The 27,445-nt window shown below is 34.0% G+C and overlaps 1 protein-coding gene across 1 annotated transcript; it reads right to left on the minus strand.

Annotated features, from left to right (window-relative positions):
* Positions 1 to 5,770: 5,770 nt before the first annotated feature.
* Positions 5,771 to 27,445, minus strand: LOC118184808 (uncharacterized). Its single transcript, XM_035354535.2, has 2 exons — positions 26,610 to 27,445; positions 5,771 to 7,153 (listed from the first exon to the last, which is right to left on the minus strand). The coding sequence occupies exons 1-2, from the start codon at positions 27,255 to 27,257 to the stop codon at positions 6,413 to 6,415; spliced, it is 1,389 nt and encodes a 462-aa protein (XP_035210426.1). The 5' UTR covers positions 27,258 to 27,445; the 3' UTR covers positions 5,771 to 6,412.

Genomic DNA, 27,445 nt, shown 5'->3' on the forward strand with positions numbered 1-27,445 from the left:
TTCCTTACAAATCCTTTGGTTGAACCTTAGGTCGGACGCCTCCTCAGCGGTATTCTGTATTGGACGAAAAATGATTTCTATTTCTATCATCTCCTTAAAAAATTCATTATACTGCATACTCAGGGCATATAATTCAGCGAAATTCCAGCGGAACTCAGCTCCATTACTTCTCAGTTTTTCAATAAAAACATAATTCTAGCCCCAACAGACAACATCAAATGAAATAGCATCGAATATGTTTAATTATTAATCTTAATTATTAATAATTATTAATCTTTAATTATTTTTGATTAACTTCATTTATTAATTTTTTATTTATCTCTTATATTTGATTTAATATTAATTATTACTCCTTCTTTTAATTAGTTTTGTTCATCTTTCTTGATGCCCCCAGTAAAACTCCAATACTCCTAATTTTAGAAATAATGTTTATAAGCTTTTTCTCCCGTCTTCCTAGCGTGCCTTCGTGGTGTAGTGGTTCTGCACGCTGGGGCGGTATTCTAGAGGTCCGTGGTTCGATTCCCGGTGAAGGTGTTGTTAATTTTTCATCTTGCCTGCTTCCAATTTACCTAATGTCTCTAGAGTGGTGCCCGAACTAAAAGGGTGCTGGACGATAATTCTCCTCACCCAGGATTTGGCGATTGGGTCCCCTAAAAACCCCAGTCGCGCTTTAAAAAGTGGGAGTATACATTTCTCCCGTCTTCCTAGCGTGTCTTCGTAGTGTAGTGGTTCTGCACGCTGGGCCTGTATTCCAGAGGTCCATGGTTCGATTCCCGGCGAAGGGGCTGCTAATTTTTCATCTTGCCTGCTTCCAGTTAACCTAATGTCTCTACACGTTTTGGTTTTTTTCTTTATATCCTTGATAGGCAGACAATTGATCTCTTGCAAAACACTATCATAATTTCAACTATTTCTTACAAATAATACAAAGCCAAGATATTCTTCGGAGCCAATTAAGCATGTTTAAACTTCTGAAATACAGTTTCAGGTTATGAGCAATAGTTTGTGACTCATTAATAAGTAAGCATGTGCAGCTTTTACTTATAACTGAATACAATAAGCATTTTTATCAAACCATGGGATTTCCGGGAAATGTCCAAAAAAAAGGTACTGTCCCGTTCAAAACAATACATATGGAAACTTTCATTCAGGTAAATTTGGCAACACCAAAAAAGATTTTTTTTTATAAACTATAATTCTTAAAAATACCAGATTGAAACCTAAAACTTTGTGGAATTTTTACAAGCCATACATTTGCTGCATTTTATGATAATAATTCAACTAATATAGATAATAATAACTATGCGTCCAGTATTAAATAATGATAATAATTGTTAAAGATTGCACTAATACTAGTTACATTGCTACCCCTATCATATAAGGGCTAAAATTGTTGTTGATCATCTCAAACTCTTTACAACTATTAAAAATGATACTAAGGACAAAAAGTTATTGATAAATTTTGTTTTGACTTCTCCTGGTGTCGTTAATGATTTCAATCTCATTGTTAAAAATCTGGACAGCAAATCCTTAGAGTAGTACATTGTTAATATAAAAAAGATAAGCTCACAAAAGTCGCAACAACGGAGTCTTCAATATAGTGTTTGCATACCTATATACTTGAAACGTAATTAGTATTCACATGTAGAAAATATTAAATACACAATTAAATACTTAATATTATTAATATTTTAACAAAATAATTGCTTATTATTTTTATTATTAAGAAAAGAAAATCTATCAGACTACTGAAGCATTTTAAATAATGAAAGAAATGTAATAGTTTTTCGTACGGATATTTTTTTTTTAATTGTACGGAATTACAATAACAAATATTCTAACAACAAAATTCTAGTTTTATCTCGAAAATCCTACTTTTTCCTTTTGCAAATTATCAAAATGAAGCATATTTTATTAATTGCTACCAGATTTATGAGGGAAATGAGTAAAAATACTAAAGAGACGGGTTGTATTTGCAATTTAAGTGATATTTTCTGCTGTTTTTGATCCTTGAAAAAGCAGACACCTTCATAACTAAAATGAAGTCCCTTGAGAAATTCCGTGTTTAGTTCTAGCATTTGTGTTAATCTTTGAATTAAAATGAAAATTAAAGTTTCTTATTCAAGCTTTAATTTTTGAAACCTTCTTGTTAACGTATCTTAGATAAATTTTAGTAGAATTACAATTAAAATTGTTGTACAGTTTTGCATAAGGTAGCGCGAAGCAAATTTTAAGAGAAAGCTATGCCAGAAAAGTAAGAATACAGGGCCACATGCACTTAACATTGAGGAAATTGTTATATTGGTAATTTGTTTTGAAATTGAATAAATGTAAATGACAACTGTGTTAGCTGTAATAGTAATTCCACCTTCGTATTGCTTTCCAGGAATTTCGAAAAACAAAAAGTACTAGAAATATCTCGCGACTGGTTGAAAAATATGAAAGGCTGGGGAGAAAGTTGCTTAGTTATTGTTTCAGTTGTTAAGCTCTGCATGAACTGAGATAGCCGAGTTAGATTTCTCTTTAGATGTGCTATGCAATGCGTTGTATTTAACGTTTTTAATACTTGAAGTTTTTTTTTTTTTTCGAATGACAGATTGTGAACAATTACAATTTTGTAACAGAGTCCATTAATCTACACTACGGCCAGATGTGGTGGTCTCCTTATTATGTCACCATTGCCCATTGCCTCCTATAGGTATAGGTGGGCCACCATTGCCTCCTATGAAGGGACAGACAGTTACAACCATACCTTCTCCGGGATTTGAACCCAGGCCCTTTAATATTTGAAGTACGGATTATACTATGTGATATTGTGAACACTTGTACAAATATATCTGAGGAAAATTCCAGAGTTCTCATATATTTCTTTTGATAAAAATACATGTTATTAACCTATGGACCGGTGCATTTTTGTGGTCGCCAAAGATGTTTTCACCTTGAAGAAATTCGTAGTGATGGCAGGGAGCAACACTGATGGTTTTAAATTTTTACCTATGAGTGCTCGTTCCCTCCGAAGCTATCCACATATCATGGAAAGACCTTCTGTCATCTCGCCACTTCTCTGAGAACAAATGCTGTGAATGTTCTTCAAACTCTTCCAGAAAGCCAGAGACTAGACTTCGAAGCTCTATCAGGAGCATTGGAGCTGCGCTTTGCACAGTTGTATGGTTAATTTATCTAAAGCAGCGTTTCTGAACCTTTTGATTAACGTGTAGCATCTAAACAAAAAAAATTCAAACCTTTAGTACCACCACTACAAAATACTACTACACCACCACTCTTGAACAAAGCTCAGATCGCATGCATTTACGAGTGTTAGAGGAAAAACTCAATTAGGATGTTGGGGTTTTAATTTTTGAATTTAATAGTTAAAAGTATTTTGCTTACCACCTATTTTTCTCTTGTGTACCACTAGTTGAGTGGTACGTAAGAGAAACCCCTGGTCTAGAGTTCTCTTTTCATCACTAAGAAGTAACCAACTCAATTTGAAAGTATAATAACTGGGAGGAAGAGTACCTTATATTTTACAAATTAACAGCATCTCTGGGAGTCTGTCTGTTTTCTTCCTTATTTTCAAGTTGTTCAGTTCCTTCCACTAATTTTTCAATTTTGATAAATGAACTGCCATATTATTTGACCAACTGAATTTGAAGAACTGTAAACATATGTTGTAAAGTGGTTATCGGTTCTATTGCAATGTCAAATCTCATTACCTTTTGTAAAGTACCTCGGGTCATGGAATTCGTAAGAACCATCATAGCATAATTATTGGCTTTATTAAAAATCTCTATCTTCTTCGAATCTCTTCGACAGCGGCTTGATCAGGTTCCACTGGCTTTTCCAATTTTCCTTCTACGACTTTTTAAAGCGTCTTCTTGATAACTAAATTCAATATTTTAAAAGAAGCCAGCCACTTTTTCCGCATAATGGCTTAACTGATATCTTTGCAGTTTCTATTTTTGTGAACTACTTTGCGGACTTACTCGATGACTAAAAAATGCCGTGTTTGGCTTACGGTCTGCCATATTAAGTTTACGAACTGGCGCCAACTTTTATCTCCACTTTGCTTCTAAATTTTTTCTCCGCAATTAAGAGCATCCTGGATCCGTAACCTGTTATGAGACTAATGTTATGAATGGAGACAGAAGTGAAAACATCATCTATATTACCATATATTTATTAAGCACACAGAAAAAACATGGCAAAGGAATTATAGCGACAACTGAAACCGTTGTCAGAAAGGAAAAATAAAAAAACTGTGTTGCCACACAGGCGGCAAAAATATAATCACAAAATTCATTTATAGCAGTTTCTACAGCAACTGACAATCTGTCAAGAGCTGTTCTTGTGACCCAGATATTGCCCAATGCATATCCGGACCAAACTAGATTATAGAACAATTACTTCAAAGAAATATGAGTGTGTGTTTGAAGTCGTCGAACTAACATTTTTTTCTCAAAAAATTTGCAACGATGTATTTGCATTAAATTACATTTATTTACAGTTTTTTATTCACCTTGGGACTCGCAAATTGGTTCAGATGATCAACTACTGAAATTCGCTAACTCAGAAGTGAATAAGAAACTAAAAGTGGAATGGATTTTAAAAAACTGGCTAAATATTTGGAACTCTTGGCTCTCAAAAATAAATAAATAAACGATACTTACGTAGTAGCACAAGCACCTTGGAGCAGTTTGGTGATTTTTTACAGAAGAAATAGGTGATTCGGTGAACTTTCAGGCTGCAATTTATACTGGATATGGTTACTTAAAGAACTGTTATGCGCATGGCTGTCAAAGTTCGGCAACTTCTATGAAGGTGGTTGTGATAATACGTAAGTATGAAATAAATATAAATAAAATAAATCATTTAGAATTTTGTAATTGTAAATGGCAAATATTTTTAAAAATTAAAAAAAAAGTTTATACTTTATCTTTGACTGGCCACGCCATTATTAGATAAAATATTTTTTGTAACTATATATATCTATAAATATAGCCAAGGAATTAAGGCAATATATTAAAAGTACATAAATCCAGGAATAAAGTACTCGAGGCAGTCTGGCGTTAAAATCAAGAAAATCCTTCTTTCACATGGCAAATTCTTAGTGAAGTCCTTGGCTTGTTGGAGGGTTAAGTCACCCCAGGCATTTCTATATCGTATTTTAGAATTATGTTTTGCATTATTAAGTTAGTTTTGGTGATCAAAACAGAACTGCCTTCATATATATCTCTGTTAATCATCATAAAGTTCAAATTCCTTTATTTTAAAGCCTTGATCTTTTCTTAAAATTGTTGATTGCCTTCTCCAAGCATTAGCGAGTTCCTTTTACAGATATCTTAATCTATACCACAAATTCAAAATCTAAAATAAAAGTTAAATATCTTAAATTGATTATAAAAATATCCCAATCAACCAATAAAAATAAATCAAAACATTTTTCTTGCATTAATGTGATTTCTCGCCTTTTCTTCAAAAGCATTATGAAATTTCCATATTTTTCAGGAAAACCTTTTTATACATGTTATTTATCACTATTTATGTATGTTTTTATCATCAAAGCTTATACTTGAAAAGAACTTTGGGAAGGAGGGATTAAGCAACTGCCAAGTAATAATACAAGATCCGTGCGTAGGTGAAGAATGTTTGCATCTAAAGCTACTGCAAATGCAGGAAATCATTCTGTAATATTTTAAAAGCCATTTGTTTAGAATGAAAAAAAAAAACATTTTACAACGTGGTAGACAAAACAACAATATGCATCCTATAAAAAATAATACACCTTTATTGTATTGTGATTTCAATCATATAAAAAATAATAAACCTTTATTGCACTATGATTTCAATCATATAAAAATAATAAACCTTTATTACACTATGATTTCAATCATAGAAAATGCACAATGATGTCCTTCATAATCAAATAAAATACAAATAAGAATATTATATTGATGATAATATAAATCTCATTACAGTATAAAAATACAATAGCAATATGCATTTTTCCATTTTCAATCAATTGTACAAAATTACTGAAATTTCTTGATTATTGTTAAAAAAAATTAGAAATGAATACAAACTTCATTAAAAAATAAGGAAACGTTTTCCCCCTTCAATATCATTCTCCACCAATATATAATGAATAATAATAATGAGTCAGAAACTGAATGAAGATATAGCAGCAGACTGCCTCAAAAAATCTAAACCTGACTATATTCACAAACATTAAATGCAACAATGTATATTTATTTTGTAAGCACTAAGAATTAAAGAGCTGATAAAATTATTACTTTCTTTAACAGCAACAATATTAATTATTTTTGGAATAAAACCAGGAAATAATGAAAACGATAAAACTGAAATAAGTTTTTAAACATCAGTGCAATATTAAAAAAGTTTACTTAAAATTTTATGATATTACACAACACGAGCAACAGTTATCCACAGAAGGTTCGTGCCAAGTTGGCTGCTCTTCAATGATTTGTGGACGGTTTTGTACAGATTTACTCTGCTGGGAACTTCTATCAATGCCTGAAGCACTTCCAGCTTTTGAAAAATTAGATGCATTACGATTTACAGAAGAAGAAGGTTTATAAGTCATGAATTTTGGCTGTTCTATAATGATTTGTGAAATGTTTTGTGCAGATTTCATATTCTGAGAACTTTTATTATTGTCTGGTGAAATGCTAGATGCATTCTTTTGCATAGTAGCAGATGATGCTGGCCACTTATCAGTTGTCTCAGAATAAACATTTTCCTTTGAGTTATTTCTTTGCATACTAGATGACTGTGACTGATGGTTATTTATATGTGAGCTGTGACTAGTAGCTATACTTCTTCTACCATCTGCATTTTGTTCGTTTTGATTTAACACTAAATCATGTGAATAGTGTTTGATAATCTGATTCAAATTCTGATTATGGATTGGTTTTCGCCATATATGAACACTAATTTTCGTTGCATAACAAGATGTATACCCAAATCTTTTAATGTTCATATTTTCATTCACATAATGCTCATGTTTCAGTGGCCCAAATACAGTGATGAACCTGCATTCAGTAGCAACTTGCCCCATTAGTTGATGAAATCCACCTCCAGCATTATCAATATATAAAACTATGGCTCCTGGCTTCATTGTATTGAAAATGTTCTATAGACAGAGGGGAAAAAAGTAGAAGTTAGAAGAAAATTTTCAGATACAAAGTACATAATAAAATATGAACTTATGTGTAAAATGCAAATGAGCACGCTAATATGGCTTCTTGAGTATATTTTTAACAGTTAATAATAATGATATTAAACAAGTAATTATGTATTTTCTCAACTATTTTAAAAGCTAAGAATAAGGTTTATATATTATTTACTTTATTCTGAGGAAAGAATTCAGTTAAAAAAGAATTTCTTAAACATTATTACATGCATCTAAGAAACATTCACCCAAATGAAAATTCCCTCATAAAAGACTGATCGGTAAATTTTTAGATTACCTCACAAACAAAAAATATTCAGATTGTTCATAATTAAAATTTTTTTCTTTGAGCATTGCATAAAAATAACCCGTGAAAAATAGTACTGTTGTATTTTTTTGTTTTCACTTAATACTTTTAGTCTAATAAATTATAGCTTATCCAGCATTTAGGATGTAAAAATTATACAAACAGTGAAGCTTTTGTTTTCCACTTCCATTTTAAACAGAAAATGCATAAAATCAGTGCCATTTCCAAATTTGACTGGTTTGAAAATTTATAAAAACATTATTTTAAGTGCTGAGATATACTTAGGGCAGGCCTAAACGTTTTACTGCTCAGTGCAATCTCTTTTTTACACCAGCTTTGGATTTTCTTAACTTTTTTTCAGTATACTTAATCATAGCAATGCTGTATTGATCGTATAATATTGTAAATGAAATATGGTATTTGTGTATTATCCTATCTATTTGGAAACTGCTGTGAAAGAGCAATTTAGGACCAATTAATGGATGAGCATGATATGAGAACATGCTCATGCATCTGCAGTTTTGTTTGATGTAACCCTACCTGGTTCTCGATATGGCATGTTTTGTTTTCATGTTATTGTTGCTGCTTTTCCTCCGGATTCTGACGAAGTCCGATAAGGTCCAAAAGACCGTTAACTCTAAGAAAATCGAGCACAAGGACAGGATTGGTATAGATATCCTCCATAGAAAGGTCCAAACAGACCAAAATATGTTCATCAAGAGCCTATGTTCTCAGCACTTGGTGCATGTGGAAAAGATTTTCATGCCCTCCCTGAAAAAGAAGCACTTAATGTGACTGCTGGCAATACATGAATTTGTTTTATGAACAAGGGTAAATTGAAAAAAAAGTTATTATAAATTGAGAGTAGAGAACTTTGTTTCCCACAGAATGAGAAGCAATGAATTATTTTCAAAGTCATAGGGTCCTACCATAAAAAAAAAAGTGTATTAATGGATACATTATAGTCAGATGAGGATGGGTGACAAAACAATAATACATTGGAACAATTACCTACAAGAAGTTTATACTCATAGCATTCTAAAGCGAGATTCATGTAAAATCAGAATGAGGCAAAGAAAATAGAAAACTCTTGAAAGCATTTATTTTTACAAAGCACAAAAATGAGGCTGGTTTAATATTTGCAGTTTATCAAATAGTGGGACATAAGCTTCTTTAGAACTCTGCAAGAATGATTGGTGCAATTATGACAGGGTCTTTGCTAACTTTCATTATACAATGGTAACCAGCTTTCTTGGTTGATGGACACAAGCACCTGAATTATTTTTCATCAGTCTTACTTGGATAATCTGTTTAGTTGAAAAATGGATGTTGGACAATGAAAAGAATTTTAGCAAATATAATGGAAACAACATAATTCTAATGTTGAAAGTAATCTATTACTGGTTAAGATTTAGCTTTGTATTAAACACAATATGAAAATTAAGACCTGCATACTATTAGCATTATAGCAAAAGTTTCATTATTACTGCATTTAATATTTTTAAGTGGTAGTTAATGTACTTCTCCCACAAAATTTTCTTCTAATTCACAAGGAAAAGAACATCATGGTGTTAACTAGAAGTTTTTTGCTTCTTGAAGAACTTTATATTCCCAAGCATAATGGCTGCAATCACTGAGATATGCATATAATAATTGAAATAGCAAGAACATTTAAATATTCAAATTCTGAAGCTCATTTTCCTGCAGCAGTGTGGGCTGAACTAGTTAACACTGCAATATATGTACTAAACAGAATTGGCAAATCATCAGTAGAAGACTTCCTTGTGAGTTATGGACTAAAAACAAACCTCAAATTAAACATCTATGCATATGCTCCTATTCCTAAGCAAAGAAGGAGGAAAATCGATAATAAAGCTATAAATAGGCTTGCCAGAAGTCCCTGTTTTCAGACAAAATCCCGATGTCCTGGGCGGTTTATTCTTGTCTTGGTAAAAATTAAATTTGATTCTATAGATGACCAAAAAAGTTTTAAAATAATTAAGTACGAAGTATTATTTAGGATAATTACTTTGTCAGTTATCTCTGTACTGAATGAAAGGTGAAAACTACAGAAGGGTGATGATCTGCGAATAAATAATATTGTCATCATACTGTCTTGTCCCGCCAATCGTGACCATGCGCGATGCGAGAGGCTTTCAGGGCGAGTCCAATATTGGGCACTAAGGGGTGCAGCATTAATGTCAGAAGAGATTTCCCTGCATGCTACACCCCATTGTGTGCAATAACATTGGACTCGCCCATCTTGGTGCTAGCCGCTTGCATGAGTCACTTGTCAGTCCCTGTCAGTGGTGTCTGTTACGTTAGCGAGCTAGCGCTGTTTTCTTTATACTCTAAGTTAAAATTTATGCATTCTTTGTTAAAATGCCAAAATGGTCATGTAAATTCACCAGGGATTTACAGAATGAATTCCCTTTTTGAAGAAGGTATGTACTGCCAATCAAGATCAGAACGATAGAATTAGATGTTCATATTGTAATTCTGAGTTTTCTGTTGCTCATGTTGGTCGATCTGATATAAAAGATCATTTGCAGTCGAGTAAACACAAAATGAGTTTAACATGTGCTGCTAGCTCAAGACTGTGAGTTCTAATGATAAAAATGTAACAGCGAAAGAGGCGACCTTTGCTTATCACACAGCAAACCATAGCCTAAGTTTCAATTTGAATTCTTGTTCATCAAAGTTGATTTCTAAGTTTTTTTAACCTAAATTCTCACTCAGAAAAACTAAGTGTGAGGTGATAGTTTTAAATGCCATAGCACCTTTCCTTTCCGATCAAGAAGAGCTTAAAGAAGACTTGACCAAGTCAAACTACGTATCTGTAAGTATGGATACATTAAACAGAAAGGATACAAAACTTGTGCCAATTGTTGTGCACTACTTTAATCCTAATTCAGGTATGCAAATAAAGCTGTTAGATTTCAAATCTGTGGCAATGAAATATCTGAAATTGTTACAAATTACCTATGCTCTGTCCTGCTGCAAAATGATTTAAACAGTAGTAGGCTTTTGTGGAGATAACTGCAACACTAACTTCGGTGGTGTGAAGAGAGCAGGGCAAAATAATGTTTTCTATCGACTCAAGAATAGCCTAGGATGGGAAATTAGTGGAATCGGATGTGGAGCACACATTGTGCACAACTGTGTGAAAACTGCAGTATATAGTCTCCCAATCGATATTGAGGCCTTACTGGTGAAGATTTATAAATACTTGCACATATACATAGTCCGTATATTTAAGCTAAGAGAATTTTGTGAAGATGCCGAGATACAGTACCATAAACCCATTCAATATGGAAACACCCAGTTTCTATCAATGATGCCCGCGCTGGAAAGAATTTTATAGATTTTTGAAGGTCTGAAAGCATTTTTTTTTTTTTAGATAAAGAACTGTGCCCATCAACAATAAAAAACTTGTTTACCGATTTAACGGGCGAGCTGTACTAGTGGTTTGTCCATAGACAGCTTGCACTCTTTAACAAGGCCATCCTGGTAATGGCAAAAGATAACGCTACAACTTTTAAAGTTGCTGAAGCTCATAAAGCTCTCAAAAGAAACCTGACAGAAAGAAAGGCTTCAAACTTTATCCCTATGGGCGCAAAGAACATCTACAGGAATCTAGACGAGCAATTCCGTAACAGTGTGAAAGAAAAATTTGATGGCTTTTATGAAAAATGCATTGCATACTTAGACCTCTGGGAGAATAGTTTTGGAAATGCTGAAGAGTTTTCTTGGGTCAATCTGACCAAAACAAATGCTGTTAATTGGGAAAATGCCGAAACATCTGCTGAAATGATTAAAGCAGTCTTCTTGATGTACCCGCTAAGCAAATAAACACTGATCAGCTGTTTGACAAAGTTGTGCTTGCTAAGGAGTACTTGCAATCAAATTGGGAACAGAGGAAGCAAGAAGAGTCTACCACAGATGTGATTACTTTGAGTGAAGAAAAATCTCTCAGGCTGTTTGATCACTTCAAAAAGAATCACGAAGATTTTTACAAGAAGATTAAAACCAAAGAAGACTTTCTAAAAAAAGTCCTAGCCAATGAAAAGTACATGTAAATGTTGTTCAAATTTTTATTCCTCATTTAAAGTGTTTCTTCTTACTTAAGTAACTTATAAGCATTAGCATGTAAGAAATAAAATGTTTAAATTTATATGCTTGTGTCATTTATTATTACTCATGGTTTAGGTTCCTATTAAGTAACCATTTATTCATAACATTGAGAATAAACGACCCTCTAAAAATCTACCAAGGTAGTATATCCTTGAATACCCGTGACGGCGGGGGGCATTCCAGTATCCTGGTTGAACATTTCCAAAATCTGACAAGCCTAGCTATAAAGGCTTATTTAAATGGCTATGATGGAGACGGAAGATACCACCTACAGATCAAAGAAGCCAATAGTTATCTGTTCATGTGATGTTATATTCAATGAGAAGCTTACAAATTGTGAAGAAATGGTGCAGTTGCCTAGTCGTGATCAAGACAGACTAATTTCTGACTATAAGTATCAATCAAAGAGATTCAGAAAAAGAGTAAGTCAGGAAAGTTTCTTAGTGGAAAAATAATTCAGAAACAGAACACAACAAACAAATATCTTGAAATATATTAGAGGAGGATTTTGAAGAAAAAGAATGTAAAGATACTAATTTGCAATATAATGCACAGTCAAGCTACCTAAGAAATAAAGCTAAATTGAGAAAGCCAAAGCGTTCTGAAGATTATATTAATATAGGTGAAATTTTTATTGCTGACACTGAAGAGCCCAGATTCTCAGATGACATCGCTGGTGGAAAGTGAAACATGGACTTAAATTACCAAAAAATGCTCGAGCTATACCATGAAAGTGGATAAGACCAAAAAGAACCCCAATGGATTTGTTGATAAATTCAAGGAATTAGTTGTCAAATGATTTACTCAGTGTTGTGGAGTTGATTACCATAAATTATTTAGTCCAGTAACAGAGTTAGGAAATGTTTGTTAAATTCTCAGTATTACAGCCAACAAGAAAATGCATTACAACCAACAAGAAAATGCATCTGTCTCTGTGTGCTGTCTGTTTAGCATTCTTATACAGAACACTTGAAAAATTTATATACATGAATATAGTGATGGTTCTCGACATATATAGTAATGACATACAGTGGTGGCCAAAATTGTGGACACTTTTGGAAATTTTTTTGTTTTTGAACTTTGTATGCTTATAGAAAACGTTACGTTTCACAAAATGCAAACTTGTATATATAATTTTAAATAGAATTTATTACTGAATTCAATACAAAACACAAAATTCAATTATTTGCAATACAAAAAAAGTTAAACAATAATAGTTATCGATATACATTAGATAGTGATGATTGCAGTGAGTTATCAGTACTTAGTAGAGTACCCTTTATTTTTTATTACAGCTTCACATCGACGTTTCATTGAGCTGACAAGAGTTTTAAGCTCTTCTTTCGTTATTACATGATGCCAGGAAACAATTATAGCTTCAGTTAGTTCCCTTTTATTTGATGTGCTCCTCATTCGGACAAGAGTTTTCAAATGGTGCCACAAATTTTCGATAGGATTGAGGTCAGGACTGTTTCCTGGCCATGACAACAATTTAATGCTCTTTCTAATTGTTGGGAAAGAGATCTCTGATAGAAGGTAGAAGTTTTGGTTCTAGAATAGTGTCAATGTATTTTCTGGCATTCAGTGTCCCATCGATGACATGAAGGTGACCAATACCATCTGCTGACATGCATGACCAAATCATAGCACTAAGTGGGTTCTTCACAGTTGCATGAATGCAGTCAGGATGTAGCTCTTCTCCTATTCTACGTCTTACATATTTTCGCCCATCACTACCGAATAACGATATCTTAGTTTCATCACTCCATATAACTTGTGACCACTGATCGTCTGTCCAATTAATGTGTTCCTTTGCCCACTGTAGTCTTTTTTTTCGTTGCTGAAAATTAAGATAAGCCTTTTTTCGTGGAATTCTACCTCTCAGTCCAACATCTGTTAATCTTCTCCTAATTGTTCTTGAACTGACAGAAACACCAGCATCATTCAGATCACTTCTGATGGCCGCTGATGACATTTTTCTATCTTGGAGAGTCTTTTTATTCTTCTGTCATCAATAGATGTGATGCACCTGTTTCTGCCTTTTCCTTCTTTGTTTTTTTATTGAATTTGTCTCCTGATATCGTAAACAAAACTTTCGGACTCCAGATATAGTCAGTGAACCACCCATCCGTCTTGCAATTTCAGCATAGGAAAGACCACTTTCTCATAACACAATAATATTTCATCTTGCAGCAACCATGCAATGAACTTTTAAATTAAATGTTAACTGTTTGTTTTTTCATGTATAGCAGTGCTGCAACTATGTACTTTTCTCTCAAGTGAAGTGAACTGATTTGTTGTAGTTAGTTCTTCCTCGTGCTTGTGCTGTTATCGCTAGCGATATAAATGCGGCGTGATATGTTTTGTAGAATGTTCTTTTTTTTTTTCTTCGCTACGTAAATTATAAATGAATGTGATTGATTTAATAAGTAATTTATTTGTGAATATTCAGAATGCAGCCTGCCGTAATTGGTGACCTATGGACAAAAAATAAGTTACGTTAATTGGTCACATGCTTCGCTAAGCCTTGCTGTGGTAAGCCTATCCCACTGTGGCGACTTCGCTTTCTGGATAATTACGATTATTTTGTTTCTGCTCCCCGGAACTATTTCCACATACTAGCAATGCCTCCACCCGATCAGCAGAGCCAAGTAGCGAAAGTTGCACTTCGCATTCCACCTTTCTGGAAGTCTAATGTGCGGTTGTGGATCGCATAATGTGACAATGCCTTCATTTACAGCGGAATTACAAGTGATGAAACGAAATTTTCTGCTCTTATAGCGAATATAGATGCAGAAACTCTATCGCACGTCTCGGATATCGTACTAAACCCTCCGGACTCGGACAAGTATAAAAAACTGTGTGAGAGGCTCATCAGTGAATTCACCTGAACTTCAGTTGGGGGATGAACGGCCTAGTCATCTCCTACGGAAAATGAAAGAGCTTTCTGGGAAACAGCTTAATGATGACTTTTTGCAAAATTTATGGATGCAACGGATGCCAGCCCATATCCAAACAGTTCTGTCTGCTTCTTCTGAAACACTTGATCAGCTAGCAATTATAGCTGATAAAGTCGCTGAGGTTGTTCAACCTAGTGCAATCTGTGCTACTTCTGGAGCTGGAACGTCCTTGGATCCCAATGCCATCACAACTGAAACCTTAGCCAGGCAGATCGAAGAACTTACACGCCAAGTTTCTGAACTTTCCCATGATCGGAGGACAACTAGGTTCCGGAGTCACTCAACCTCTCGCTCCAGAAAAGGTAATACTTCCAGTAATGTGTGCTTCTATCATAACTGTTTTGGTGATAAGGCACGCAAATGTGCTAAGCCTTGCGCGTACCAGCAGCAAAAAAAAAACCTGTAACTCCCGTCATAGCTGGGATAACGGAAGTATCCAAAAAGCCCAGTCGATTATTTCTTCATGACAGGAAGAATGGCCAAAAATTTTTGATTGATTCGGGTAGTGAGATCTCAGTGTTACCTCCTTCTCCTAAAGATAAGAGAAATTGTTGTGAAACATTTGCCCTTTTTGCTGCCAACAATTCTAAAATTCCTGCATATGGATTCGTGCGCAGACAGGTCGACTTGGGTCTCCGGAAACCCGTCTCATGGACATTTGTGCTTGCTGATGTAACTTCTCCTATCATCGGTGCAGATTTTTTGAAACATTTTAATCTTCTTGTTGATTTGAAACGGCAGTGTCTTATAAATCCTGAAACTTCACTGTTTACTTATGGCAATGTTGCTCACAAAAGCCAACCTTCTATTGTCACTGTTTCTGTTAATTCAGATTATGACTCCTTGCTCTCTGAGTTTCCAGATATAACAAATTCTACTCTAGTTAAGCAGACTGTTCCTCATAATACAGTGCATCATATCTTGACCCGTGGACCACCTGTGACTTCAAGTGAAATCTGAGTTCGAATTCCTCCTGGATCAAGGGATAATCCGTCCTTCCAAGAGTCCATGGAGTTCACCATTGCATGTCGTCCCTAAGCAGGATTCTGCAGTTCGTCCGGTTGGAGATTACCGCAAGCTGAATTCTGTGACTGAATTTGATAGTTATCCTATTCCGTACCTTCAAGACTTTGCTCATGCACTCTACGGTAAATCCATTTTCTCAAAAGTAGACATCTTTAAAGCATTTCACCAAATTCCTATTGCAGACGCTGACATTCCTAAAACAGCAGTGACAACCCCATGGGGTCTCTACGAGTATACTCATCTGTGTTTTGGTTTAGTGAATGCACCCCAAACCTTCATGTGCTTTATACACGAGGTCCTAAGGGGTCTCCCGTTTTGTTATGTTTATCTTGATGATATACTATGTTTTTCAAATGATGCAGTGGAGCATAAGAAGCACTTTCATGCTATATTTCAAAGACTGAGTACTTATGGTCTCAAGTTAAATGTTTTAAAATGTGTGTTTGATGTCACTGAGCTGGAGTTTCTTGGTCACCATATAAGCCCAGACAGGGTTAAACCCTTGCAAAATAAAGTCCAAGCAGTCCTAGATTTTAAGTTGCCTGAAACTATTAGTAATTTGCGTAAGTTTCTAGGCCTAATGAATTTCTCTCGTAGGTTTTTGCCTCATGCAGCAGATAAGCAGGCTTTGTTAAGTGACATTTTAAAGGGGTCTTCTGGTAAGAAGAATTCGAAGAAACCAATTATTTGGACTTTGCTTGCAACCGAGGCTTTTGAAAAATGCAAACAAGCACTAGCTAATGCCACGTTACTTGCCCATCCTTCTCCAACTGCCCCACTTGCTTTGCTTGTAGATGCATCTGATCATGCTATTGGTGGTGCATTGCATCAGGTTGTGGACTCCAAATTGCAGCCCTTAGGTTTTTTCTCGAAGAAGCTCAGTACAGTGCTTATGACCGGGAGCTCCTTGCTGCTTATGCATCCATTCGCCATTTCAGACATATGTTGGAGGCTAGAGAGTTTGTCCTCTTTACTGATCATAAGTCTCTGATATATGCTTTCCGTTAAAAGAATGACAAGTGCTCTCCACGCCAGGCGAGACATTTAGATTTCATCTCGCAATTCACAACTAACATATAGCACATTCCAGGGCCTGAGAATATTCCTGCAGATGTCATGTCCCATATAGCTGCCTTAACTCTTCCTGCATCAGTTGATTATCCTGAAATGGCTAAAGCACAAACATTGGATGATGAGTTGAAGTCCTTACTGTCATCAAACACATCAAATTACTCTCCCGGAATCAAACATTGATCTATTCTGTGATGTATCGACTGGCATAGTTCATCCCTATGTCCCAACACAGTTTCGCCAGGATGTTTTTACCTCATTACACAACATGGCTCACCCTGGTGTACGCAGAACACAACGCATTGCGAGGTCACGATTTGTTTGGCCTAAAATGTTATCGGATATAGCTGAATGGACCAAGTGTTGCATCCCATGTCAAAAGGCTAAAATTCATCGCCATACAAAAGCACCTTTGGCAAGTTTTAAGGAGCCTTCCCAAAGATTTGACCATGTTCATTTGGACCTTATAGCCCCCTCCCTCCCTCAAATGATTATTCTTACTGCTTGACTTTAATTGATCGTTTCTCTCGATGGCCAAAAGCTCAACCACTCAAGGATATCTCTTCTGAAACTGTTGCAGAAGCATTTTTCACAGGCTGGGTCTCCAGGTATGGAGTGCCCTCTACTGTGACAACTGACCAAGGACGCTAGTTTGAAGCTTCACTTTTTCACTCTCTCACTCATCACCTGGGAATTCAGATATCCAGGACGACTAGTTACCACCCCCAGTCGAATGGGTTAATAGAGGAATTGCATCGACTTCTTAAGACTGCTATCAAGTGCCAACCACTGAGCGGTGGACGGAAGTCCTTCCTGTGATTCTTCTTGGTTTTCGAGCTGCTTTGGAAGAAGATTTGGGTTGCACACCAGCAGATTTGGTTTTCAGCACCACCATTCGTCTGCCTGGGGAGTTCCTGGTTCCTGCTCAACAACCTGTTGACACCACAGATTTTGTCAGCCACTTACGTGCACATATGCAAACACTTCGCCCCATACCACCCAAGAGACATGGTGATAGCAAAACCTTTATACACTGTGATTTAGCCACAGCTACCCATGTTTTTCTTCGTCAAGATATGGTGAGACGCCCACTTCAACCTCCTTATGATGGACGATTTTTAGTTGTTCGTAGAACAGAGAAGGTCTTTTACCTAGACATAAATGGCAAAACTATACCTGTATCCATTGATTGTGTAAAGCCAGCTTATGTTCTGAACAGGGATAAACCAATCGCTCCACCACCAACTTCACCTCACCGTTTGCAGGGCACTGTGGTACATGATTTGCCACTTAACCCAGATACCCCATCAAATGAGTGTCCATCTGATATCACCACTTCAGCACAGCCTGCAACAAAGGTGCAACCTAAGACTACACGTTCTGGGCATCATGTTCATTTCCCTGTACGATATCGTTGACACTGGGAGGGGAGTATGCAGCAACCATGCAACGAACTTTTAAATTAAATGTCAACTTTTTTTTTTTCATGTATAGCAGTGCTGCAACTATGTACTTTTCTCTCAAGTGAAGTGAACTGATTTGTTGTAGTTAGTTCTTCCTCGTGCTTGTGCTGTTATCGCTAGCGATATAAACGCGGCGTGATATGTTTTGTAGAATGTTCTTTTTTTTTTTTTTTCCTTCGCTACGTAAATTGTAAATAAATGTGATTGATTTAATAAGTGCTTTATTTGTGAATATTCAGAACGCAACCTGCCGTAATCTCTTTCTAGGTGTCCAATCTACTCTTTTATTTGATGTCATTGCTTCTTGACTAAATATTAAAAATTTTTACAAAAATTCCTACTTGTAATTACAGTGTATAAGAAACAGGTCCTCCTTCTACAGACCAAAGCAAAATAATGAATTGTTTCAAGTGTAAATATGATGTCAGCTTCTACTGGCAGTTACTAACATTTGATTGGTTCTCAGAACAAGAACAGTGATTGGCCAGGAAAGCTAGACATTACAAACCACTTCATAACTGTATTTTTTATTTATATTAAAGTACATATAACTTTTTTGTATTGCAAATAATTGAATTTTGTGTTTTGTATTGAATTCAGTAATAAATTCTCTTTAAAATGATATATACAAGTTTGTATTTTGCAAAACGTAACATTTTCTATAAGCATACAAAGTTCAAAAACATAAAAATTTCCAAAAGTGGCCACAATTTTGGCCACCACTGTATATAGTTCTGACATATAAGGATATAGTGACAGTTCTGATAACGTCTGTAAACTCAAATGCAGTTTATATGGACTAAAAAAGCTTTACACTGCTGGAAAAAATATTTTGGAGTGTGTCACAACTTGGTTTTAAGAAAAGTGAAGAAGATCCATGCTAATATATAAGACACAAAAATGGCAAGTAGCTAATTGTATGCTTATATGTAGATGATGGTTCAATAATATCAACAGATCTACAAGAATCTGAAAAATTTCTCACAGAATTGAAGTTGAGATTCAGAATCCCACCTAAACCAAAAGCACACTTTCTGGGACTTGAAATTAGAAAACAGAACTGTCAAAATTAGTCTGCAAGCTTATACAAAAAAATTTCTTCAAAAATTTGAGATGGAAGATTGCAAACCAATGTCAACTCCTATCCTGAAAGAAAGTTTAATTGAAAAGAAAAAAGGATGAGATGTCAAACACAGAAATTTTTCCTTATAGAGAAGCTGTAGGAGCTTTAATATATCTTATGTTAAGTATGAGACCAGATTTAGCTTACTGCATCAGTATTCTGTCTCGTTACCTTGAAAGTCCATCGAAATACATCTGGATCAAAGTGAAACGTATATTCAAATACATACCAGATTCTCTTACTAAAGGTGTTACATACAAAAATAAACACAAACCCGGCATACTGGAGTGCTATAGTGATGCAGATTTCAGAGGATGTCAAGGAATATAAATTTAAAGTGGAGTAATGATATTATAAAGTGGTGTAGCTGTACCATGGATTAGCTAAAGACAGTCAATTGTTGCAACTTGAACAACTGAAGCAGAGATAATTGCAGCTAGTGAATGTTCTTGATAAGTTATTTTGTTAAAGGCATTTATTTAGGGATGTTACCAAGTTCCTCGAATTCAAATAATGAAAATCATTATCCATCAGTCTTATAACACTTTCACTTGTGATGCCCTGATGTTGTTATTTGGGAAATGATGTTCACATAGTATGTTTTACTTCTAAAAATATATTATTTTGAAGACAGGCAATGTAATGATGTGCAAGTCTGTTAAACATCTTTGCTTTACCCCATGGCATTACAAAAAATTGGGTTAAAAAATACGAGAAGCTTTGACAATTAATGGAATAATACAGTTTATCAGCTCTCAGGGACAAAAGTCTATTTATTCTTTATATAAAAAAAAAAAAAAAAAAAGAAAGAAAGAAAGAGAGAGAGAGAGAATTAAAAAAATGTATTAATGTAAGGGTTTTTTGTTGTTTTTTAAAACTGGTTGAGGAATCATACATTGGTTCTGAATTTCAGCTTCAACTTCCTCTTACAGGAATTCTTAATTCTATCATGTACAATATTCTCGAAAATTCCTTTTATGAAAGGCAAAAATACATAAAATATCATCATTAAAAATAGAAAACATAAAACACCAAATCTAGTTAAAACAATTTTTACAATTAACACCTTCGCGCCGACTGTCACGTATACGTGCCAGCAACGAACACACTTATCTACCGGCCGACACGCAGGCGTGCCAGAGCATTGTTGCGTTTTCTACCGACTGTCACATATTTGTGCCAGTACCTTGGAATGTTTTTCAAACTATAATTTCTGCCACAAGATGGCACTGTATGCCCATATGGTTTCAGATACATGTACATTAGACCTTCTACTCTAAATGAGAGAAGCATGACTCACATACACGTGTTTTTGATTATATAAACAAACGGGGAACTAAATGTTTCCGAATGGCGTGATTTATGACGTCTCTTAAATCCCACTTTATTCACACGTGGTAGTTGTTTATTGTAAGTAGAAGTTTTATATGCGCTAAAGCGTTGAGTATTTTGGTTTACAGTTCAGTTTTTAGAAAATAATTAGATCTTGTTAGACATGAATTCTTTCTGTTTTTACCGTTTCAATGTTGAAGCGTCGAAAATGTTTAACCGAGCATGAAATAGCAGAAATAATGCAAAATATTTCAGATATTAATTCTGAAATTCCGATATTGATTCTGAAAGATTAACTGAAAGACATTTTCCAAAACTTTGTTCAGAAGAGACTGATAAGAAAATGAGACGACGATGCTTCGTTTGTTCACATTCCCGGAAAAATCCTCCAAAACGGCGAATGAGTTATTACGAGTTCAAGGAATGTCACGTAGGACTGTGTGTAGATCCCTGTTTTAAAATTTTTCATACGAAAAGAGAATTTTAAGTAATATATTTAGTTTCCAGATGTATAATAATAAAAGTTATAAAATGGTGAGTAATTAAAATAAAATGTGTAAAATATGCATTTAAACAAGAAATAAGGTAATTAAAGTATATATATAAAAATATCTATAAAGCATAAGCCGTTTAAATACTCTATAGAGCATTATTAAACAATGCGTTGATACTTTGGAAATTTCATGGATTAAGGCTTAGTAGCAAAAAAGCCCTGGCCCTGGAGAGACGCTCGCGGAAGACACTGCCGGCCTCCACGATAAGCGCGCGCTTTCGCTACCCGGCTCGAAGGGGTTAAAATTAGTTTCTACGCAAAAACAAGCAATTCAGCCAGCAGACAAGAAGGCAGTACCCAGGAAAGCCTTTCTTAACACTTTATAACAAGTTTCTTACTAATAACCAAAATTATAATCACTAACTAAACGTAAAGTGTGCGTAACATCTCACAACTTATAATAAAACACAAAGTCTAATATCCAAACGAGATGTTCAAAATGGCTGGAATAGTAGGGGGGGGATTTATTCTGAAACTACAGTCAAAAGTCTTTAATCTGGACGTCCATAATCTGGAATGATCTATAATCCAGACCTCAAAGCTACAAACATTCTGTGCATAATACATTTATGCATGCACATTTAATGTATAACGGACGGTATAAGCTAAGCAAAAATTATCTATTTCAGTTAATGTTGCAGATTGCGTTGCTCCTTAATCTCTAACTATTCCGAAATCTGTTTATCAATTTCACGCTGCTCTGCGGGGGCGGGGGGGACGTCGCGGCTCGCAATGAACTGGAAGTTGATTTGTCAGCACTATCCTTATCTTCAGGGCAGATGTTTTTATTTTATTCAGCTTATAATTCCTTACTAAATGCAGTATTTCATCTCAATGTACTTTGTCTTTGATATGATTTAAATCAAATTCCTCATTATTATAAATATCACGAATACACATCAAATAGTTTTCTGGTTGCAATTTTCTAATTTCAACTATGCGTAATGTATGTTTTACACATGTGCACGTTGAAAGAAATGTTTAATAAAGTATACAAATAAATATTAAACTTTTTCGTAAATTCTGATACCCTTTAGATCATAATTGCTCTTTACTTCATAAATTACGGTTTCATATTTTTAATTTTATAATTTCTGCATGCCATCTTACGAGATTTAAACTGATGATCTATAATCTGGAAAAACGGATAATTCAAAATCGCCGGAGTCCCAACGAGTCCTGATTAAAGACTTTTGACTGTACTATACATTGTAAATTAATGCCACATAAAGACTTCTTTTAGAACCGTATTCATTCTTTCATGTGCTCATATAAAATTCTAGTTGATCTTTACAATATGGTAACTGGTAGTTTGGCGACATTTTGGAGGCGATAAAGGTTACTACCTGGGACTTTGGTAATAATGTGAGCAGTACTCAGTTCCGATTACGCATTATTTTGTGTGAGGGAACTGAGAGATCATGGGATATGTCATGTGATATTAAAGGACGAATTACGGTTCTTTAATCGGAAAAGGGGGGAAATCGGGAAAAAATCTGGAAATTTTGTATTTGGCTTTATTCTGTGTTGTGTGAAACAGTCTTGGTTAATTTTTGGATCCCATGGCCGTAACTAAAGTGAATTCGAAATGGGTATTTAGTGGTATTGAAAAGGGTAGTAATAAATGTTTGTTTAAGGTTGTGCGAGATAGACATAAAGATGTTTTATTAAGTTATTTATTTTACCTGGTACTTTGCTGTGAAATATAAGTATGATTTGAAAGATCCTGAAACAGAAAGAAGAAAAGTTTATCGGACACGTCATCAAGATTCTGAAGAAGATTAGGTAAGTTAGTATTTTTAATTAATTGAGGATATTATTTTTATGCATTGTTCTAAATGTAACGTGGAAAGGAATTTGGTATTATTGGGAAAATTGTTATTAGCAATGATTTAGTTTAAAGTAATTATGATTGTAAGCTCATTTTTATTAATTTAGTGTATGTGCTCATTTATATTTTAAGTAGTGTTTTTGAATTTAATTATATTTTAATGAAATGATAGTTATTTTGTGAATTTTATGTTTGTAGGAATTTGGTATACGTTTTAGTTGAAGTAAACGTGCATAGAAATAATTTAAATATCTGACACTAAGTATTTGTAATGCTTGCAATATGAATTCGTTGGTGACGTTTATAATATAATAGATGATTTAGAGGTAAAAGTTTTTGGATATTTTATTTATTTTATATGTGGAAATGTTTATTTTTGGAAAGGGTAAATACTTTTTCGCGATCAGGTAATTTCATATATGTTCTTTTTACCGGGTTTAAAGATTGAGAAAATTGTCATGTATTTTCGTGAAATTTTTCTAATTTATGAGAAAAAAGCAGTGTACATGGATATAGTGAAGAGTGTGCGCAATGCCATTTTTGTGCAATTCTGGGATGTTTTTTTAAGTAAAAATAAGTCGACGTGTACATGGTTTAGTGATATTTTAATTAAATGATAGTTATTTTGTGAATTTTATGTTTGTAGGAATTTGGTATACGTTTAAGTTGAAGTAAACGTGCATGGAAATAATTTAAATATTTGATGCTAAGTATTTGTAATGCTTGTGGTATGAATTCATTGGTGACGTGTATAATGTAATAGATGATTTAGAGGTAAAAGTTTTTGGATATTTTATTTATTTTATATGTGGAAATGTTCATATTTGGAAAGGGTAAATACTTTTTCCCGATCAGGTAATTTCATATATGTTCTTTTTACCGGGTTTAAAGATTGAGAAAATTGTCATGTATTTTTGTGAAATTTTTCTAATTTATGAGAAAAAAGCAGTGTACATGGATATAGTGAAAAGTGTGCGCAATGCCATTTTTGTGCAATTCTGGGATGTTTTTTTAAGTAAAAATAAGTCGGCGTGTACATGGTTTATGTGTATGTGTTGCGTAAGGAGTATGGTATTGTGCACTTTTTTCCAATTTTGCAGTGAATATTTGTCATGATTAAGCAGTTTTGTTTGATAAAATTTCTAGCATAAGTGTGATTCGGCTAGTAGATTGTTGGAAGAAGTGTTCAGTAGATAAAAAGAAAAGAAACATGTCTTTACTGGGTTGCTGTAGGAGAGTTGGTTGCCAAATTTTCGCCAAAAAATCGCCAAGTTACCATAATGTAAAGATCAACCAAAATTCTTTCTGATTATTTCCAATGCTCAGCACCTTTTAATTCAGTAATTCGTACTAACTGAATGCATCTACATCACTTTAAATGACCCGACTATGCAAATTTTCACTTTATTATCTATCTGCTGCACTAAGTACGGATATCTCCCCCTTCACGAACAACTTCCGAGTCACTTTTATACTCATTACTATGCAGAACAATATTTTTTAAATTGGAGATTTTTGCTGATAGTGGCAGTACTTCACCAATATCTTCTGCCAGAAGTTTTAAATTTTCTTTTTTTAAATATTTCACTGATTAAAACATCATTTAAACCTCTGAAACGTAAGCTTTTAATATGTTTCGAAGTAATCCCCATCTGTCATAATACACATCTGTGCTCTGCTGTAGACGTTGTGAAAACGACTTTTAAAGTCCTCTTTCAGAAGGCTCGTCAATGTTGATGTCGCATTGCATGATAACGCCCACCCTCACATTGCGTTCCCAGTGAAGAGGTTTTTGGCCAAGCATGAGATCGTGGAGCTGCATCATCCGCCATACTCTCCTTACTTGGTCCCCCAAGACTTCTTTTAGTTTCCCAAACTAAAAACTGTGATCAAAGGAACACGCTTTGTGGATGTTGATGACATCAAGAAGAACGTGACGTCCACATTGAAGAGCCTTCCGAAAGAGGACTTTAAAAGTTTTTCCACAACTTATACAGCCGAGCACAGAAGTGTATTACGGCAGATGGGGATTACTTTGAAACCTATTAAAAGGTTACGTTTTTCACATCATCTGTTCTGGTGTTATTAGAGCAGTCCTCGAAATTAATAGCCACACCTTGTATAATTAATTAATATTATGTATATGAACTGTTATTGATCTATTCCACTCTGAACTGCACTTCTGAATGCTTGTTAATTGCTGCTTGTGTTAATCTCTAATAAATCAGCTTGTGTTAATTTTTAATCAATAGTTTTAACTTACTAGTACACTACTTCTATTTTTCTAACAGTAACTGCAAAAATTGTATAAATGAGTTTATTTCTTTCACAAGAAATGAAAATTGATGTTTTGGTTATTGAAGGCAAATTCTTAACAAATCGGTTTTATAAAGGCAAATTCTTAACAAATCGATTTTATAACGCAGTAACTTAAAAAGGTGTATAAATAAAAGAAAACTCATGCTGGACCCAATAATTAAAATCATTAATTTTCCTGATAATCGGCACAAAAGAAAAACTATTTTCCATATATACCATAATTACAAATACTATATAAACTACAATGTGCATAAAGCAAATTTATTAATGAAAATTTCTGTAATTTATAAATTAAATTTCACCTATATCATTTAAAATTACAAACAAATCGAATAATTACGGTACATACTATTTGCAAAATGTACAGTATTAAAAATAATTTATAATTTCAATATTACAGAATCAGTAATAATTACTTATAAAGTTTTTACCGGACTGAAAGGAATGAATCTTTAGGAAATACACATATTTATATGCCTTATAAAATACTTCAGAAATTTAATTTATATAATAAAATATGTTCTGCTCCTACCACTATAAACAGAAATAAGGACCTAACATAATAAAAGTTGTGAATACTTTGGAAAAATTTCTCCAACAGTAAATCATGCAATAATGAAGTTTATAATATCTATAATTTTTGCTAAACATTCCACACTGTATTAATGCTCTTAAATTAGGGAGAAGTGAAATTACTCAATATTTTCTATTGTAAAATATATTACAGACCTATAGTTAATAACAAGTATTCGTGCCCAGCTATTTGCAGTTACACAGTTTCTAAAAAATACTATGTTTTAGAATTCATAATAATCCTCAAATTAAGAAAATTATACAGATTACAGAAAATATTTTCACATAAAAAAGCTACTACAATCTGAATTCTTTTAATAAATTAGCCATGGATATATAACTACTGCTGCATTAGTTATAAATTCCACTGAAGAATTTAAATTTTTATTATTCCAATTTTCCCGAGAGGACTATTTGTATATACTATATAATAAAAAATTACAGCTGTTTTGGCTGTAACTAATATTATCTCACATCAGTAAAATTTACTGGGAAATATAGCAAATAATAATAAAGCTTATACAACCAATGGCCATTGCAAGCAAATCAAAGCATGAAAAGAAAATATATCTCTATTCAAAATTTTCAGTGGCAAATACATTTGACATTTAATTTTTCACATTACCTAACACTAAAAACGAAATTTTATAAATTAATACACTGAAATGAGAAAACACAAAACGAAACACTAAAATTTAATATAAAGTGAGACTCTGTTATAGTACCTTAATCATCTGGTATGTGTCTTTACAAGCAGCTGCTGACACAAATTTTACCATAGTAATTATTTCTGCCGCAGCAATTGCTTGGTTAACTTTGTTGGACATCTTGCCCAGCAAATTATCACCTATGTACGTCCAATTAAAATACTGAGGGCTGAAATTCCCTCCCAAAGTTCCGTAATTTCCAAACCGCAGTTCCTGAACAATGGAGCTAAAAGTTATACTCCAGTTAACCATACAATCTACAATGGTAACAGAAATTTGATTAAAACCGAAATTTTCGTGCATTGCAGCTAGTACACCCAATACATCAGAGCCTGGTCCTCCGCCTAAGCTGCATAATTTTAAGCAACCATTTCTTAAAGTATTTTGAAACACAGAAAAGTTCTGTATTAATGCTCTATTAATCATATGATAAACCATTACAGTATGCAAAGGAGCGTATTTATGTAAATAGGCACACCTATGTGCGGCATCATTATAATTGGCAACATCAACTGTTTCCGACGTTAAACTAGTAGGATTTGGTAAGTAAATTTGTTTCATATTTCCTATTCCTCCTCTGATATCGTTTATGTTCAATTTATATTTAAGAATATCTTCATGAAGAACACTTTCATATAAGCGAACAATAGCACTGTTATCAAACATCGTGAATTATTCCGTAAACACTGGTTTAAAGAATTAAGAGAAAAAAACGACGATATAAGGTGCAGGAAGATGACTTGGAATTAAAACGATGGACTAATCATGATTACTCAAAATGTTCCATAAATATAATTTTAAAATATTCGCGGCTGAAAGGTTCCGTTCAAATCGAAACCATACCTCGTATTGCA

Source organism: Stegodyphus dumicola, chromosome 12 (genome assembly GCF_044657685.1).
Source record: "Stegodyphus dumicola isolate Sdum_Otavi_A_Nest chromosome 12, ASM4465768v1".
Classification (NCBI taxonomy): domain Eukaryota; kingdom Metazoa; phylum Arthropoda; class Arachnida; order Araneae; family Eresidae; genus Stegodyphus; species Stegodyphus dumicola.

What these genes read in the sequence shown, in the direction of transcription:
- LOC118184808 (XM_035354535.2), bottom strand. Translation starts at nt 27,257, where the DNA reads ATGTTTGATAACAGTGCTATTGTTCGCTTATATGAAAGTGTTCTTCAT. An exon ending in ACACATACCAGATGATTAAG is followed by an intron (nt 7,154 to 26,609) that starts GTACTATAACAG and finishes CTCTGTCTATAG; the next exon opens with AACATTTTCAATACAATGAA.